The 19,373-nt window shown below is 35.6% G+C and overlaps 1 protein-coding gene across 4 annotated transcripts in view; it reads left to right on the top strand.

Moving 5' to 3' along the window:
- The window catches only part of SPART (spartin), a 46,796-nt gene extending 28,103 nt beyond the window's left edge, over positions 1-18,693 (top strand). For all 4 annotated transcript variants that reach the window (XM_030309068.1, XM_030309065.1, XM_030309073.1 and 1 more), the window contains exons 5-9: positions 1,351-1,474; positions 6,287-6,481; positions 7,531-7,689; positions 7,769-7,859; positions 17,038-18,693. In XM_030309068.1, coding sequence (XP_030164928.1) covers positions 1,351-1,474; positions 6,287-6,481; positions 7,531-7,689; positions 7,769-7,859; positions 17,038-17,311 — 843 coding nt within the window. In that variant the 3' untranslated portion in view covers positions 17,312-18,693. The remainder of the gene's footprint in view (positions 1-1,350; positions 1,475-6,286; positions 6,482-7,530; positions 7,690-7,768; positions 7,860-17,037) is intronic.
- Positions 18,694-19,373: the final 680 nt, after the last annotated feature.

Below are 19,373 nucleotides of genomic sequence, written 5' to 3'. Positions count from 1 at the left end.
CTGAGTCAATAGATAAATGCATTTGTAATTTTGATAGATTTTTTTAAATAATTTTTTTTAAGTTTATTTTGAGATAGAGTGTGAGCAGGGGAGGGGCAGAGAGAGAGCAAGAGAGAGCATGAATCCCAAGCAGGCTCTGCAGGGTTAGCGCAGAGCCTGACATGGGTCGAACTCACAAAATTGTGAGATCATGACCTGAGCAGAAATTAAGAGTCAGATGCTTAACCAGCTGAGCCACCCAAGCCACCCCTAATTTTGATAGATTTTGCTAATTTCCCCTCCCCAAGGACTGTACTCTTCAGCACTCCCACCAGCAGTGTTGGAGACCCATTTCCTCATAGCCTCATCCACAGAGAAGCTGATCAGTCTTTCTGTATTTTGGCAGTCTGATAGATGAGAAATGGTGTATTGGAATATCTTAATTTGTATTGATTTTATTATGAGTGATGTGTATATGCTCAAGGATTCCTTGAATTTTGTTTTCTGTGTGTTGTCTGTTCTTGTACTTTGTCCACTTTTTATGACTGGGTCACTAGTCTTCTCAATTTCCAGGAGCTCTTTATATATTAGCACATTGGCCCATTATCAGAGATAGAAATTGTAAATATTTTGTTCCGTTTGTCTTTAGGTTTTACTTATGAATGGCTTCCCCCTTCCCATAGAAGTTTTTGTTTTGTTTTTAATGTTTTACATTTTAAGTGAAGTTCTCTTAGTTCTCTTAAGCAGTTTTATTTTCAAATTATTTTATATTATGAGGTCTGAGTTAGCTTGCTGTTAATTTCTTAGAATAAGTACATTGAGCTTTGACAATTTGAGTGTTGGCCCTAGCTCACATAACAGCTATTAAATTAGCAAAATACAGGTATTTCTATGTTCCCCATTTCCATTCAGATGGAGTAGATTTTTCTGTGTTTATATATTTTTACTTGCCTTACTTGATTTCTATCAAAACCAATTTATTTGGATGTATTCTTACCGATTGAGTCATTTAACAAATCTTTTAAATCTTACTGAGTACACCATGTGCATACTCTTATTAAGGGGTTGATAGCTATATAAAGGAACCCCGTAATCTCATCAATTTAAATATGAGTTGATAAATGCTCTATTGGAGATATGTTGGTATTTAAACCTTATTTACCAGTGAGACCTTACATAAGACCAGTATAGTTTTCAGTTTCATGGCAGTTATGATATTGTGTATAAAATGTACTGATAGCTATGTTGGGTGGAAATAATCTTATTAATTATAACTAGTGTTTGTTGGCTTAATATTTTATTAAATACTGCTTATCATTTTTCCCCTTAGTATTTTACTGTTTTACATTTTGAAATATTTTTACTATTTAGACCAAAGATACTCCAAGTGAAGAAGTTAATCTGAGTCACATTGTACCCTATGAGCCAGGTTCAGAAGACAAAGCAAAGGAATTACCCGAATGGAGTGAGAAAGTGGCTCAAAATATTTTGTCAGGTATTACAGTAATGCTAACTTTTCCCCCATATAATGTGAAATGTTTGGAATCCATAAGTGACTACTTAGAAAGGTAATTTTGTATTTTGGTTCTAAATGATCATTTTATAAATACCTGAAAGGAACTAGTCTCTTAGAACATCACATATTATCCTATAGGTATAAGTTTCTTCTTGCTTTTTTTCTGTTTCACTTTTGGGAAAATTGATAGTGAAAAACTTCAGGAATCCCCAAACTCCTAGGACAACTCTGAACATAAAATTAGTTATTCTCCTTTCCCCTTTGAAAGTCTCCCTTAATCCTTTTCTTTTCTCCCCTTCCCTCTTCCTCCAAAAAATGATAAGATATTCATCTATCTTTGGAAGCAAACCAGCACTCCCTAACCACATAGCAGTGGAGGTATTAAAGATCTGAGGATTACAGCCAAGCTTTTTGGGATGTAGGCCCTACTATTTAATTTTGGCTAGAAAGGGCATCAGATCAATTATTTTATAATTTTTTATAGGCCTATATATATATATATTTAAAGGCCTATATATATATATATATATTTGTATCTATTTAATATATACATGCGTTTATATATATGTTGGATATATATAAATATATTTATGTATTTACTTATATATTTATTTTTGGGAGAAAGAGAGTGCAGGGGAGGGGCAGAGAGAAAGGGAAACAGAGACTCCCCAGCAGGCTCAGCTAGTCAGTGCAGAGCTGATTTGGGGCTTGAACTCACAAACCGTGAGATCATGACCTGAGCCTAAATCAGGAGTCAGACACTTAAGTGACTGAGTCACCCAGGTGCCCCAGATCAGTTATTTTAAAACCAGAATTATCATTACTGACACAGATCTTTTCACTTTTATTGGTTAACATTTTAGCTTTTCAACTATAGTAGCTCTCAGATTTAGACATTCTAATTTGTTTTTAAAAAACATTACCAGTCACTAGTTAGCCAAATTCATGACCCTGTAAAGGCATCTTGACCAGTCATTTAAAAGACTGTCAATACAGACTTCCATGTCTGTACTAAAACCCTATTAAAATAAAAAGGTGTCTAAAGCAGAAAAAACCTTCAACATGAAAAGCCAACAAGCTAAAATAAGGGGAAATTAATTAGCTAGGAGCTAACAAAATATTTTGCCTGGTGTCAGAGAGCTGCTAGAGGTAAGAAAAGACAGCCAGAATTTTCAATTACAATTTTTAACAGTTAAAATTGATTCTTGAAAAAGATTTTCAAAGAAGTTATAAAGAAAACCTTCACTCTTACTACCCTGCCCATAACTTTACAGGTTGCTAGGCTATTAGGTCAGTATTCAGAAAACTTGCCTATATTCACACATAGGTAGATAACTAATTTCAAAGGTTATAAACTTTTTAAAATTTATACCACTATTTATAGTAAATAGTAAATAGTTCTATTTACTATTGCTGTGTGACAAACCATTCCAAACTTAATGGCATGAAACAACAATTTGTTTATGCTTAGGATAACTGTGGACCAGGTATTCCAGAAGGTCACAGCAGAGATTGCTTAGATCTGCTCTATGAGGTCAGGACCTTAGCTAGGAAGACTCAAAGGCTGACTAGTGACTCCGTGTCTGGGGTCTGGAATCATCCAAAGGCTCCTTCACTCACAAATCTGGCATCTGGATTGGAAGAGCTCAAAATCTAGGACTGCCAAATAGAGTGGCTAGACATGGTCTCCATGTGGTTTAACTTCTTCACAGCTTGGCAGCCTTAAGCCAGTTTGGCTTCTACATGGTAGCTCAGGGTTCGAAGCGTATATGATATAGCAAACAGCTAGAGGCTGCATACTCTTCCTGACATATTCTTGGAAATTTCTAGTATCACTCATCACAAGAAAGTAACAAACCTGCTCAAATTGAAGGGATTGTAACAGAGACCCCACTTCTCAATGGGAGGAATGTCAAGGTCATGTTAAAAGAACATGTAGAACAGGAAATACTATTTTGACCATCTTTGGAAAGTATAGCATGTCAGAGTCTTAGACCTCCAAAGATTTCACACACTGATTCTATTCAGAGAGGTAGAGCATCCTTAGTATCAGCTAATTCTGGGCAGAGATCTCTTTAGAGATTTCAGAAAAACTCTCAGCAGTGCATCATTTGAGAATGAGCAAAAACTACATTATGGTAACGCAAAGAGGCCTACTTTACTGCTTGAGACTTTGGCAGGTGTTTGTAACACTTTTCATCTCATTCCCTCAGAATTCTAGAAATATCTCTAATAGTTGGTTACATTAAAACTAACTGCCAATCAGAGTATATATCTCTTTATGTGCTTTTTAGTAGATAGAATGAAAACCCACCACCTCACCAAATACTTAAAAGTATAAGTAGCAAAGAGGTGCAGAAAATACCCAAGATTTATTCCAGAGGAAAATAATCTGATCTGTCAAGCAACTATTTCTTCCTGACTTGTGCAGGCTCTATACAAAGATAAGTAATCAGGGATCTAAATTGAGCTCAGTCAGTTTAGCCCATGATTGATTCCTGTCCACTGTCAGAGAATCAGTTAAGATCAGTAAAAGCTACAGTCTTAGGTTTTATGAATATAAAAGGTGAAAAAATATGAACTGCTTAAAAATTATCTGTGTAGAATATTGGCTTGAGGAGCCTAGAATTACTTTTAAGAAGGCAACTGCCAAACATCTTAGATGGAGTAGAGTTTAGTAAGCTAATTTGGAAGGAGGTAGAGGATATATGACAATGGGCTGATTAGAGCCCCCCCCCCATTATGTTAGATTTGAGTGAGATCATTTTAAGTCGTCTGCCAACTTCTCATTTATTCAGCAAACATTCATTGCCTGCTGTATCTCAACATTAAATGGGTGCAAATAATGTGAACGTGGATAGAATAAATTTATATCTGGTACTACACATGCCATTTAAAAGATCTTAGTAGCTACCAATAAAGCATTACATTTCTTGATCTTCTATTGCAGTCTTTTCAGTTTTAACACATTATCTCTGTTATGTGCTCTTCCATGGTGATAGCTTCTTTTAAATTTTTTTTTTTTCAACGTTTATTTATTTTTGGGACAGAGAGAGACAGAGCATGAACGGGGGAGGGGCAGAGAGAGAGGGAGACACAGAATCGGAAACAGGCTCCAGGCTCTGAGCCATCAGCCCAGAGCCTGACGCGGGGCTCGAACTCACGGACCGCGAGATCGTGACCTGGCTGAAGTCGGACGCTTAACCGACTGCGCCACCCAGGCGCCCCTGTGATAGCTTCTTTATAATTTGATCTAGTGTTTCTCTTTATCAGTCCTGTGACTTTTCATTTATCTCATTTCCATTTATTCTTCTCAGTCATCAATGGACTCTGTCCCTCTTGCTTGTTTCATTGCAGGAGTATAGAGCTTTCCTTTATCATTTGTTTTATGATTTCTCAGTCTTCAAGTTCAGTTGGTTTTTTTACTTCTTGTATCTTTTCAACTTGTGAGTTAACTTTAAAAATACACGTTTTTGGTTTTTTTTGGTTTTTTTTTTTTGGTTTGGTTTGTTTTTTAATAGAGGTCTTTAATCTCTTTATTGTTATGGGAACTCTTGGCTGGAAGCTTTTTCCCTGGGTTGAGACCTGGTCCTTCCCCAGGGGTAGGATGGTGGGGGTAGGGTTTGAGTCAGATGGATGTGTTGACTAAAACAAAAACAGAAGTACCACAATTTTTTTTAATCAATGACCACTTTACTTTTCATTGTCAGCCTTTTTAAACAAACAGGATTTTCACATGACATTGGGTGCCTGCTCACTCACAGGCGAAAGTAATTATGTAAAAGCTATGCCACAGACCTTGGTACAATATACTTAAGTATTTTATATGTCCAAGCTCATTGTTCCAGGGTATAGCCAAAAAGGAAATATTTAAAATTGTAAGCTCTCCAAGGCAGGGTAACACTTGATTCTTCCTCTTAGGGGCAACTATTCTCTTTGTATATTTTTTCTTGCTTTTCCCATTTCATTCCCACTTCTCCTTTCCCTGCATGTGTGCAGGGCCTTTTCGCTAGAGCAGTTTGTACTGTGCTGCTTTCTCTCTCTTTTTTCATTCATTCTGCAGGAAGCATTGAGCCAAAGCAAAGTGCTAGGGCCTGTTCTCATGACAAATGTCTAAACCATCTAGGCTTCCCAAGTTTTCTTCTTACATCTTTTCTTCTCATGAATTTTTTTGAGTATTCTTTTGTCTTTGTTATTCAGGTTTATGATATAAGCTAAAAGGTGCTGAGATCGTGGGGTTTGGGCTTGAGGGAGGAACAGGTCCCCTTGCCTTATGCCTTTAGTCTAAAGGAAGCAAAGAGTTCTTCTGCCTTGGAGTTTGAGATATAGGTGTATTGGTTTCCAGCTTGCATTACTTGCGTCTAAACCCCTCAGCACTTCATGGACGAAAAGTGGTACCTGGACTAAGGCAAGAAGAACAAGGATACCTGGGTCCTCAAGCCAAATACCATCTTAATGGTACCAACTCAAAATTAGTTCGTAACAATAGTAATAGTGTGGTCAGTGACATGGAGAGATACCTACAAGTTATAGTGGCAGCATAGAGTAATATAGAACTCTGTTATTGAGTGATCTATGGCCTAAGTACTGAAAGATGAATTTACTTAGAAAAGATGTGTATTCCAGGCAGAAAATTATAAGTATAAAGTTGGCTTGAAAGTTAATGGCATCTTTGGGATCTAAACATTGAATTCCTTGTTTTGTTTTGTTTTTTTCCTGTTGGTAAGTTATTAAAGGGTTTACAGGTATAATCAACTCTAATTGTGCAATTTTAAATTTTCCTATAAAAAGGTGCTTCCTGGGTGAGCTGGGGTTTGGTCAAAGGTGCTGAATTTACTGGAAAAGCAATCCAGAAAGGCGCTTCTAAACTCCGTGAACGGATTCAACCAGAAGAAAAACCAGTGGAAGTTAGTCCAGCTGTGACCAGGGGACTTTATATAGCAAAGCAGGCTACAGGAGGAGCAGCAAAAGTCAGTCAGTTCCTGGGTAAAGTAACTTTGGAAGACTTTCCTTTCAGTTAAATTAAAAATGGTCTCTTAATCTGGGTTAATCTAAATGCACATTTATGTGGTTTAACCTTAAGAGTAAAGGATTAGGATGAAGCTGTTTCACCTTGTTGTTCATCGTGGGATCTGTAGCAGCATCAACCTGAGAGCCTTAGAAATACTAAGGCTCAAATACGTTAGAAATACTGATACCCAAATATATTTCAGGTACTTGGCACACATTACCAATTCAGCATCTGCATTTTTACAAGATTCCTAGGTGATTTTTATTTGTATATTAAAGTTTGAGAAACATTGGTTAAAGGGTTGTTTTGATGGGTCGGAGAGGGAAGTGTCTGTACCTTTGAAAAGGAATGGCTCTGAATGTATTGGCTATCCTTGAATATGATACATTCTTTTAAGGACAGCTCACTGTGTCATAGCTGAGGGTCAAGTGGAGGGATGTATTATTTCAGTTAAGCAGATTCAGTGATTCTGGTGTTCGTCTTCCCAAGCAATATGCTTCTCGTTCCTGCTCCTTTGAGAATCATAGCCTTAAAGTTTGGTATTTTGAGATGGTCAAATCACCCCTTAATAGGTTATGATTAAATTTAGTAAGATTATCTTCTTGGGATTCAATATTCAATATTCTTTTGAATCAGATTATGGTTTTATTTTTTTTATAGATTTAAATACCTTATTACTATTTCAGTAAGGTATTTGTTGATAGAACATAGAAACACTCATAGCTGAAAAACATGAAAGGTGGACCTATAGCTCTTACACTGCAGCAGTCTCTGTTTTCTTTTAAGCAAATTGCCATAAAGAACATATTTAAGAGGCAAGGTTATAATCCTGCAAACATGTCTTTAAACCAGATAATAGCCTTTGTTTAAAACTAGCCAGGCCTTGTTCTCATCCTTATATAGAAATGGTAAATTATGCAGTAAAACAATGTTAGATGCTCATATAAGAATTTTGCTAAGTAAGAATGGTAGAATCAAGGGAAACATTTTCTAAGTGTTTCTTTTCTTTTTATGGTTATATTAGTTGATGGAGTTTGCACTGTAGCAAATTGTGTTGGAAAGGAACTAGCTCCACACGTCAAGAAGCATGGAAGCAAACTTGTTCCAGAATCTCTTAAAAAAGACAGAAATGGGAAGTCTCCTCTGGATGGTGCTATGGTCGTAGCAGCAAGTAGTGTTCAAGGTAACAATAGGCCAGAAATTTAACTAGGAAGGTCCATTTCTTTAGCTATCATTTTACTTACTTTTAAATATATTTGCAGGATTTTCAACTGTCTGGCAGGGATTGGAATGTGCAGCTAAATGTATTGTTAACAATGTTTCAGCAGAAACTGTACAAACTGTCAGATACAAGTAAGTTGACTTTTATAATTTTAATGACTAAAAACTCTTACAGCATTTGTAAAAATTCAGGACAGTTAAAATGATTATGTCATTGAGTAGCTGCTAAAACAAAATTTTTTTCACTGTTTTTCTTAATAATATTTTTAGCAAATTAATAGAATTACTATGACTTTGCCTCCTATTACTAATGGTTATATTTCTTCATCATTAATGCAGAGAATATTTTTAATTAAAAAAAAAAAGCCTGGAGTTTCTGTATACCTTATCAACTACATGTTTTTGTTTTTTTTAGTAAATTTTGGTACTTTTTGGTTAAAAAAATTTTTTTAAAGTTTATTTATTTCGAGAGAGAGAGAGAGCATGGGAGGGGCAGAGAGGGAGGAAGAGAGAATCCCAAGTAGGCTCCACACTGTCAGCACACAGCCCAACGCGGGGCTTGAACCCAGGAACTATGAGATCATGACTTGAGCCCCAATCAAGAGTTGGGCACTTAACCGACTAAACCATGCAGGTGCCCCTACTGCATGTTCTTGATGGGTGATGTTTGCCTTTAGTTTTGATGGGAAAAACTTGAATTATAATTAAACTATTATACCTTGTTAATATTAGCCTCTTCTGTTTACAAAGAATGTTAAATTCTGTCACATCTTATTTGACTCTACCACTGTTCATTTTTATTAGAATGGACAGGTGGTATGTCATCTGTTTCATATATTAACAAGTGGACAAACAAAAAATGAATGGTCTAAGCTGATCTGATAACTATTTTAAGGTGGACTTAAAACAGGTCTTCTGATTTGAGGTCTTTATTCTTTATAAGTCCTAGGGCAATCAAGGTCTAAAAACTAAAGATAATATGAAGGACCTGAGTTGCTTTCTTAGCTTTGCATGAGTTTAAAGCCTAATATTAAATTTTTATTTAGAAAGAAAAAAGTAATATTAGTGGTGTTCTCAAATCTCAGTTATTTGTGTTAATTACCCACTCACAACATTTGAGTTCATACTTCTGTATCAGATAGTGTGTTTGGTTCTTTTCAGTATATGTTATTTAATCTTTAACACTATCATCTCCATTTTTACAGATGAGGAAGCCAAAGTGTAGAGCTGTTAAACTTTGTTAAAGATTATACCTCTAGTAAGTGGTAGAGCTGGGATGTAAGCCAGGTATCTTTGTGTCATGCAGTATGAAACAACAGTGGTGGACCAACCCTGCCCTTGTTGGGACATCTGTGCAAGTTCAGTATCTAGAGTTACTTTCCAGCACTATCTGTCATACATTTAGATTCTCTTCCACCATAGTAAATTACCTTTGACTTAGAAAAAACTAACTTAATTTCTCCTGAGTTGATTTGATCTCCATCTGGGGCATGCATACCTTTGAATCAAAGCAACATGACACATCATCTTACAGTTTCAATTTGACTAAAAGATTTGGCAAAGAAGATCCAGAAAAGATCTGTAATTCTTTTGGTAGAAATATAAAACCCAAGTCTTCAGTCTTATCTTTTGCTACTTATACCATTGATCTCTAATGCTCTTTGTGTTACGGCTTTGAGGTTACTTTGGTGGATCAGTCGTAATTAGAATAACAGTTTCTTGTTGCAAGAGCAGAAGAAAGTCAGAAGTGAATTCGTTTTAGATTATCAGTATCATTTGTTAGCAGAGATAATTAAGCAGTCATGTTAGAAACATGTTAGTCATGTTAGGAAATGCTTCATTGGATTTGTCCATTTCCTACTTTAATGAAAAAAAAAGGTTACCTAAGTACGATTAAGTGGAGCCTTATTAAAGGTTAGGGATTCACATAACTATCAAAGTTTTGGTGTAGATTTTGTATTTTTTGTCCTTAGTGAGGAGAACTTAATATGATGAGAAGGATATTTTAACAGTGACTCTGAGCTCATTTATTTCTATTATGGTACATATTGCTATTCTTTTTATCCTTTCCTCCAAAGATTCACGGAATGAAAAAACAGGTGAGAATTTAGTTAAGTAGGTTTGTATTTTTTTTTAAATAATATGTTTTTTTTTTAATTTTTAACATTTATTTATTTTTGAGACAGAGCATGAGTGGGGGAGGGGCAGAGAGCGAGGGAGACACAGAAACCAAAGCAGGCTCCAGGCTCTGAGCTGTCAGCACAGAGACTGACGTGGGGCTTGAACTCACGAACTGCGAGATCATGACTGGAGCTGAAGTTGGACACTCAACCGACTGAGCCACCCACGTGCCCCAGTAGGTTTGTATTTCTAACTATAAGACTACTTTGGTCTTAGCAGTAATTTAATTAGAAACTGGAAAAGATGAAGGGTGCCTGGGTAGCTCAGTCGGTTAAGCGCCGACTGCGGCTCAGATCATGATCTCATAGTTCATGAGTTCAAGCCCCATGTTGGGCTCTGTGCTGACAGCTCAGAGCCTGGAGCCTGCTTCCCATCCTATGTCTCCTCTCTCTGCCCCTCCCCCACTCACACTCTGTCTCTCTGTCTCTCAAAAATAAAATAAACATTAAAAAAAATTTTTTTTAAAGAAAAAAAAAAAACTTGGGAAGATGGAGAGGGGCAAGGGGATACAAAGGGTTTTGTAATACTTATAAATAATCTTGCCCAGAAGAAGAAGAGTTGTCTTTTAAGAGAAGAAACTGCAGGTATGAAACTAATAATAACTTAGTGATATTTATCACTGAAGAAAAGAAAGAGCTAGTTCTTAAATTTACTTCTCATTTATGTAAATTTACATTTATGAGTATAAATGTAATTTATATTTTTATATTTATAAATTTACTTTTATTTACATTTGTTTGCACTTTGAAAAAGTATTTGATGAGTAAGCATTTGTGTTTTTCTCCAATCCAACTGATGATTGCATAATATAGAAAATTTATATTCTTTTTGCCTATGATAAATTATTCTCCCAGCTTGTTTTAAATCTGCCATAATTACATGCATTATGACAAGAAGAAAAACAAACTATATATAAACTTCCTTATCTGATTTCTGGTGTTACAAGCCAACATAGAGGATTATCTTTTAATTTAAGCATATTTAAAAGAAGATTGTGGGACGCCTGGGTGGCTTAGTGGGTTAAGTGTCTGACTCTTGATTTCAGCCCAGGTCATCACTCACAGTTGTGAAATTGAGCCCTGCTTTGGGCTCTGCCCTGAGTGTGGCACCTGCTTAGGATTCTCTCTCTCTCAAAATAAATAAACATTTAAAAATAAATAAATTAAAGCAGATTATGTTGGAGAAGTATATTATTTATACTTTTGATGGTTTTGATTAGGATTTGGGACTGTGTTCACTGATGATGAGTGGTTTACTTAAGGATCTGTATAATTAATTATACTCTTAAATTTTTAGGTAAATGTGTGCGAACTATTCATTAATACTTTTATTTTTGTCAGTTACATTAATGCTTTTGTCTTACTTTAGACTTAGGAACATCAAGACTTACAGGAACAACGAAAAGCAATAAGTAACTTCAAACCTGTTATATATAACTGCAGTATAGCATTTAGTAAATAATTCATCACTCTTCTACATAGCTTCTAAATTTCACCTTTAAGTTTCTTTTTTTCCATTTTAAATTGTTTAGAGGATGAGGCACCTGGCTGGCTCAGTTGAAAGAGTGTGCAACTCTTTGAGCCCCATGTTGAGTATAGAGGTTACTTAAAAAAAAACAAAAAAAAAAAACTAAAAAAACTAAAAACCCTTGTTTAGAGGAAAATCATATAACATCAGTTAGATCCATTTTTGTTTTCCCTGCATTGAAACTTTATCTTACAATACATATTTGTGAAGAATAAGCTTAGTAAAATTGTTCTTCTATGAGGAATTTACTCTTTTCAGGTACCATATTTTATTGGTTTGTTTAGTGAATTTTAATTAAAATTGCCTTTGGATGAAGGGGCACATTCAAATTTATTGAAGGCAATTCCTTGGGCAGATGTCATAGTACCCAAAACCAGTCTATATAACATCTGCTCAGGAATTATTTAAGTATTTAAGGTCAGTCTTCTTTTTTCCTTGTGGTAACTGTACAAATATTTAAACATTATTATTGTGTCTTTCACTTACTTTTTTCTAACTACTCCCAGTTCCTTTAAGAATTCTCTATATAGTATGGTTTCCAGATACTTCATTCATCATTGTTCTTCTCAAAATACAGAACCCAGAATTGAATGAAGTATTTCACATTTGCTGTGACCAGCTAGAATACCATGAGATTTGCCTCTCTTAAAATAAGGTCATACTTAGCATTTGGCATACATGGCACACAAGACAAAGACTATCTGTTTAGTGGCTGTTACTTGATTAACCCATATCAAACTTGTGTTTTTTTAAAAAATGAAACTTTTATTTAAAATTTGGGCCTTCCTCTTATTTTGGGGGCAGTTGATATTTGTACCTAAAATTAAGAACTTTATATTTGCGCTTAATTTCATCTGTTGATCTTGATCCATTATTAAGTCCTTCAGTTTGGCTTCAGATTTAGTGTATGTCATATTAGCCAGGTTTCCATTTTATGTTATCTGTAGATTTGAAAGACTTGTCTTTTTAATGTCTTATTTTCCTTAAATTTTCATGGGTAAAATCCAGTCACATGCTTACTGTAGCCTGTCCTGATTGATCTTGCACTAAGATATGCTTATTAAGATTGGTGGGTCAGATGTCTCCAAATCTTAACAGTATTCTCATGTAGCTCACCTTTCAGTTTTATCAAACTTCTTCTCAGGGCTGTTGTCTTCCACATCCATTCATTCTAGAGTTTTACTCTATGTTCTATCCTTTTCTACTCTTCATAGATATTACCTATACCGTGTCCATACAACCTCTCAACCTCTCAAATCTATGTTTTTTGATTAACTTTTATTGTAATCTTTAGGCTTCATAAGTCCCAACTATATAGCACTACAGCTATTCATTCACCAAGTGCTGTTGTTTCTTATATTTATCCTTTCCTCTCCAGCCTCATTGCCACTACTGTAGAATAGACCCTCATTGTTTCTCATCCATCACACAGCTTGTTTCCTAACTGGTTCCTCTATCTGTCTCTGACACCCTTACAATTCACGATGCAACCTGAGTTAGATTTTTCTAAAATGTACTTTTGGTTATGCCATTCCCATTGGTTTCAAGATAAAGTTTAAATTCCTCAGCTTCACCTTAAACATCCTTTAGAAATTGGCCACAATCCACCTATCTTTGATGGGTACACTAAGAAGAAGCTATTTCTATTTAAAATATTTAAGATTAATATTTTCAAGAATAGTTTTGAAGGTTGCATGTGAATTGAATTTTAGGAAGATTTGTTTGAAATTTGTTATGACTGAAATTTTGTTACAATTAGTGAAATCTAGAATCACCACCACTGTGCTGTCTTTGTAGACATTACTGAATGTGCTGGAGAAATTTCTGAGAAGTCTCATTCAAACTGTGTATTAAGTCTCATTGACTTATTTAGAGCATTCTTTGTATTCATTTTTATTGCTCTTTAATATAAAATCTAATAAGCTATAATTAAAGTTAACTTTTTAAAAAGTAAGAAATCAAAAATAAACATTGTCTTTTTATCAGAGGTAGACTTTCTAGTTTTTAACAGTGTAGTTTGAATTTACAATGTAGTCCAAATAAAGGAAAGAACTGAGCAGTTACTTATAAAGGAAGAGAAAAATAGATGCCTGCCAGGAATACTGGTTTTAAGGCATATTGGGAAGCAGAGATGATAGGGTGAGGATATATTAAAGGAAATAAACAGAACTGCTTAAAAGCCATTTTATAAGGTCTTTAAAAATAATTATACATTTAGTATTGTGGAATTTTCAAAGTGCTTTAACCTACAAATCTCATTTTATGAGATGAAAGAAAAAAAATTAATGAACTGTAAAGAAGTTGAGACCTCATCAAGGTCATATGGCTAGTTTTTGGCACAGTTGGTATTAGAATCTAGTTCTTTGACTGCTAGTTTGATACTTCTCCCCAAATTAACAGGAATTCTTGCTGAAATGGAGATAGCATGGAAAAACAAGCAAAACATCAGGGTACCAACACAGACTCCTTTTCAGCACATTATTACTAATAATGTAGCCTTTAGAATTGTGTTATATATAAAAATATTGTGAATGGGGCACCTGGGTGGTTCAGTCAATCAAGCGTCAGACTCTGGCTCAGGTTATAATCTCACGGTTTGTGGATTCGAGCCCTGCATGGGGCTCTGTGCTGATAACTCAGAGCCTGGAGCCTGTTTCAGATTCTGTGTCTCCCTCTCTCTCTGCCCCTCCCTTGCTTGTGCTCACTCACTTTCTCTCTCTCAGAAATAAATAAACGTTAAAAAAAATTCTTTTTTAAATACTGTGAGTGCAGTTAGAGGTATCAAACTGCAACATTAGAATAGGGAAGTGGAAGTTCATGAATCTGGAGGATTTCCTGTATTCATAAACACTAATATGGCCAAATTCTTAGTCACACAGTCCTAGAAAAGAGCCCTAAGAGAAACCTGCTCAACCAAGAGTTATGGTCACTCTTCCAATTCTTCCACCCCTTTCTTCTCATTTAACCATAACCATAACCATTGCCACCTGGTATTTGTGGGGGCTTGATTGACAGTGAGAAAGCTCCATGTCTTTTGCAACATCAGCAAGTACTATGGAATGCTGAAGGGTTGCAATAGAGACCAGCAGAAAGCAGCTAAGAAGCTTTGATGTCTGGTAACTGGTGAGAAGTCCCCAGTCAAGAGTGATATGGATGTAAGGTTTGGCACATTATAAGTTCTGCCATTCTCTGACTCTAATTATTAAAATTAGGCTAAGGATATAATGGAATCCTCATTCAGGAACGAAGATTCACATTATTCGCCCTGAGGTTGAAAAAAAAAAACAAGCATGAACAAGCTGGTAGGATCACAAACCACTATTCCAGGCCAGTTCTCTCATTGTGTGGCCACTCATGAAACTTAACAAGATTTGCTTTGCAAAAAGAAGAAAACCAGAGAACTCAGTGTTACTCTACTGTGTCCTACAGGGCACGGCCCTACGATATTCTTTAACTGTAACAAGTGCATTCATGTTTGTTCCCGTTATTTTGTATCTTTATTTTATCCACCTAACTAGATTGTATACCTCTTTAGGTTTGTTCCCATTGTATTTAACCTTAACTCTAGGTGTTTAAGTGACTTAATTGATAAGACTCATCAGAGTCGCTCTGTCTTTTTCATATTCAGACCTTACGCATTTCTCTAGCATTGCCAACCAGAAGTAACTAATAAAGTGGTTACCTAGCCTTCTAAAAAAAAAAAAAATGGGGCACCTGGGTGGCTCAGTCGGTTAAGCGGCCGACTTCAGCTCAGGTCATGATCTTGCGGTTTGTGAGTCTTGTGGACTGTAAGTCCAGGCCAAACTTACAGTAATACAGAACTTGTTAATTCAGAGGGCAGATCCAGTGTTAGTATAAAATGTCCAGATACAGGTCACAAAGCACATATGAAACTTGAGGGCATCCTGAAGACAATTGTAAAATGTTGCCCTCTTGTTGCTTGTTTAGGCAGTTCTCTGCTAAGCAAGGAGAACTATAAAAACCTGGTACTTTAAAAAGGGAAAGAGAAAATACAGTGGGATAACTTTCAGTATCCTTGTATAGGTCCTCAACTTGTATTTTCTCGTAGAAATGATATTAAACACATATATCGATAATTGTCAATAATACTATTTTGTATAGTGCCTGTATAATCTCCCAAGCATTTTGCTGTATGTTTGATGCTAAAGAAACTCTCAGATGGATAGGGCAGGAATTACTCATTTATTTATTTAACAAATATCGAATGTCAGTTTTCTCAATGCATAAGATATGTTAATACAGCAGAGTACTTTTATGATAATAGTGTTTTTATTCTAGCAAGACAGACAATAAGCAAACCAAAACAAAGAGAGTAAATAAGTTCTAGAGTATGTAGCAGGTGATAAGTTATAGAATAAGGAAGAGCAGCTTAAGGGATGCCTGGGTAGCTCAGTTGGCTAAGTGTCTAACTTTGATTTCAGCTCAGGTCATGATCTCACAGTTTGTGAGATCGAGCCCAGTGTTGGCTCTGTGCTGAACATGGAATCTGCTTGGGCTTCTCTCTCTCTCCCTCTCTCTGCTCCTCCCCCGCTTGTGTGTGCCTGTTCAGTCTCTTAAAATAAATAAACATTAAAACAAATGAGGGAGGAGCTTTAGGGGGGATTGATTGGCCGTGGGGTGGAGCATGTGGGGTAAGGCAGTTGAAATCGGCGGGATAGTTAGAATACAATACTTACCTGACTTGAAAGAAGGTGAAGCAGTTAGACATGTGAGTACCTGGTATGAGAATAGTTTAGGCAAATACCAGCCAGTGCAGAGGTCATAAAGTGGCACATGTATGCTTGATGGTTCAAAGAATAGCAAAAAGGCCAGTGAGTCTGCAGCAGAGTGGAGTGGAGTGGAGTGGAGTGAGGGAGAAAGTGTTATACAATCTTTGCTTAAAGACAAGCTCAGATTCTGATAGTTTAAAGACGTTACCAAAGTCTGGTTAACATAGAACTCAAAACCATTTATAGTGACTCTCGATTCTTTGTGTCCTGTAGTTGTTTTCACTGAAAGTTCTCCCCTATTTCCAGAAGGGGTGGATTAAAAAAAAATGACTAACAACCTTTATTATAACTTACATTTTTAAAAACTTACTTATTTTGGGTAAGAGCATGTACAAGTGGGGATGGGACAGTGAGGGGGTTAGAGAGACAGAGAGAGGGAGAGAGAAAGAGAAAGAATCCCAAACAGACTCCACACAGTGCAGAGCCTAACACGGGGCTCAAACTCCTGAACTGTGGGATCATGACCTGAGCTGAAATCAAGAGTTGGACACTTAACTGACTGAGCCACCCAGGTACCCTGATTATAATTTACATTTTATTCTTCATCATAAACAGTCTTTATTACATTAATCTCGGCTAGCTTGATTTTATTTTCACACAGTTTTTGCTAAAGGAGAAATAATAGCTTTGGCACAGTTTGATTTTATTTTTTACTTTGTTTTAAGTTATTAAATTGAAAAAAAAAATTGAAACCAAATCTTTGATTTTGCTTTTAGGAATAACATACTAATCATGTGACTTATATAATACTAAATAAGAAGGTCTTAATTTACATTTATAATGTCATTACACTTTTTTCTAATCTTTTAAAGATACGGGCATACTGCAGGAGAAGCTACACATGATGCAGTAGATTCTGCCATCAATGTTGGTGTAACTGCCTATAATATTGACAACATTGGTATCAAAGCAATGGTGAAGAAAACAGCAAAACAAACAGGACAAACCCTCCTTGAAGACTATAAAATAGTTGATAATTCTAAGGGGGGACATCAAGAAGGAAGAGCAAATGTAAACATGAAAAGGGAGAAAGGTGAGCAGACAGAGGAACGAGAGAAGAATGAGGCAAAGAAGAAAGAAAAATGATGGAAGTGTTGTGAATCACCTATACCAAAGCCTTACAAGGTGGATGCATTTTTTTTTTAATAGGCAAATGTGGAATTCCCCACAGATTAACCAGTATTTTAAAAATGTATTCATTCCTACAAAGTGACTGTTTCATAAGCTTTATAGCATGTATTCTACTTAAAAAGAAAGAATCTGTATTCTTGCATCTGGCTTTTACAAATACAGGATTATATAGTCTCAGTAAGTTTATTTTTCCTAAATGTGGCTAAAATATTTTTGCAGTTAAAATAAGACTAATAAAACATTTGCTTTAATAAACCTCATTAAACCTAATGTTAAGCTATTTTTGTATTTGCCGTCTTTCATAAAGCAAGGTAGGAAATTATATATTTACATAAAATTTCTCATTTAGTAACCTTAGCTTGAGTTGTACTTGGAAAGACCAACTTAAAATATTATCTCCTGGTTTTGCACTAATTGTGGATTTTTTTTTTTTAGGTGCTTGCCAAAATTTTCAGTGTGTAAGCTAGACACAAAAACTGTAATCCTAAACTAAAAAAACTCAGATAATATTTAAAAGATTTTTTCAATACAGGGACTAGGCTAATCATGAAAAATAAAATGAGGTTCTATAAAATTATTTGGTAGCTTGTATCTTTGTTAGGAAGTGGGATGGCCTTTTTGATTTAGAATGAATACAAAGATTTTTAAGTCTTCTGGATTTAGACTGGTGTTGATCTACTAGGAACTTAGGAAATTTTGGTGTATGATTTGTGTTAAAATATGAAGTGATATCATGAGCTTAATAGGACAAAGTTGCTTTAAGAAATCATTTTACCATATCCACTTTAAGTTATTCCAAGAGGCTAAAATTTTATAAAAATACAAGCAGGATTCTTTGGATGGTAAATATATTTTTAGTTTGGGATTTAGTCATTGGAATTTTATATGTTAGAAAGCCAATAAATTGTTAGAAAGAAAATGTTCTGTTCATAGTCATGGTAAAGAATGTGAAGGCTTTAGACTTAATCCATGGCAAGTAGGTTTAACAGGTTCCACTCTGGCAGAAGACAGGACACTTACAGACCTATAAGGTACAAATATATAAATAAGTACCTAACGGCATTTTATTTTTGTCTACAGATTTAAAATGATTGGTACTGGTGTTCATAACTATTGTCCATTCTAATATTTCTAAACGTCTAATGGCTACTTAGTTTATTAGATTTTATTTGAAACTGTCTTAAAAAATGTGCTTTGTGAATAAACTTTCTGAATTGCTTGTCCTCAAATGTGTTCACAGGGTTGTATTTCGGGAACACATAGAATTGATGGATCCTTTCCCTAAGGCCAAGGATAATGTACTAATTAAAGTGGAAATAAAAATGAGTTGGCATATAGCTTCCAGTTAGTCTCTGCCTTAAGTTTGAGAAGTGGGATGACAAATAGTGGAGCCTAAAGATTACAAAGTTCACTTAGACCAGAGGTCGAAAAATTGGATTTGTGTTGTCCATTTTCCTTTATTCCGTTCTGCTTACTTGGTTGTGGGTTGCTTTTTCATATTAATGGCTAGACAGACAAAATCTTCATAAGTATAGCTTCTATATTAGAGTTTTCCAGAGAAACAGAATAGGGGAGATAAATACGTGTGTGTGTGTGTGTGTGTGTGTGTGAGAGAGAGAGAGAGAGAGAGAGAGAGAGAGAGAGAGAGAGAGAATAAGATTTATTACAAGGAATTGACTCATGAAATTATGGAGGCTGCAAATTCCCAAGATAGCCCTTCAGTGAGCTGGAGACTTAGGAGATCTAATGTGTTGTTTCAGTCCAAGTCTGAAGGCCTGAGAACCAGGTGAGCTAATGGTGTAAGTTCCATTCTGAAAGCCTGTAGGCTCAAAACTCAAAAAGAGCCCATTTCAGTCTGAGTATAAAGGCCAGAAAACTAAGGATTTAAACCAAGTTCAACTAAATCAAGTTCCTTCTTAGCCTTTTTGTTCTATTCAGGTCCGTTGATTGGATGAGGTCCATTGTCTTTGGGAGGGCAATCTGATTTATTAGGTCTACTGATGGAAATGTTAATCTC

This window comes from Lynx canadensis, chromosome A1, assembly GCF_007474595.2.
Source record: "Lynx canadensis isolate LIC74 chromosome A1, mLynCan4.pri.v2, whole genome shotgun sequence".
In the NCBI taxonomy this organism is placed as follows: domain Eukaryota; kingdom Metazoa; phylum Chordata; class Mammalia; order Carnivora; family Felidae; genus Lynx; species Lynx canadensis.
Note: the sequence above shows the minus strand (reverse complement) of the source record. Positions and strands in the feature narration are given on the sequence as shown.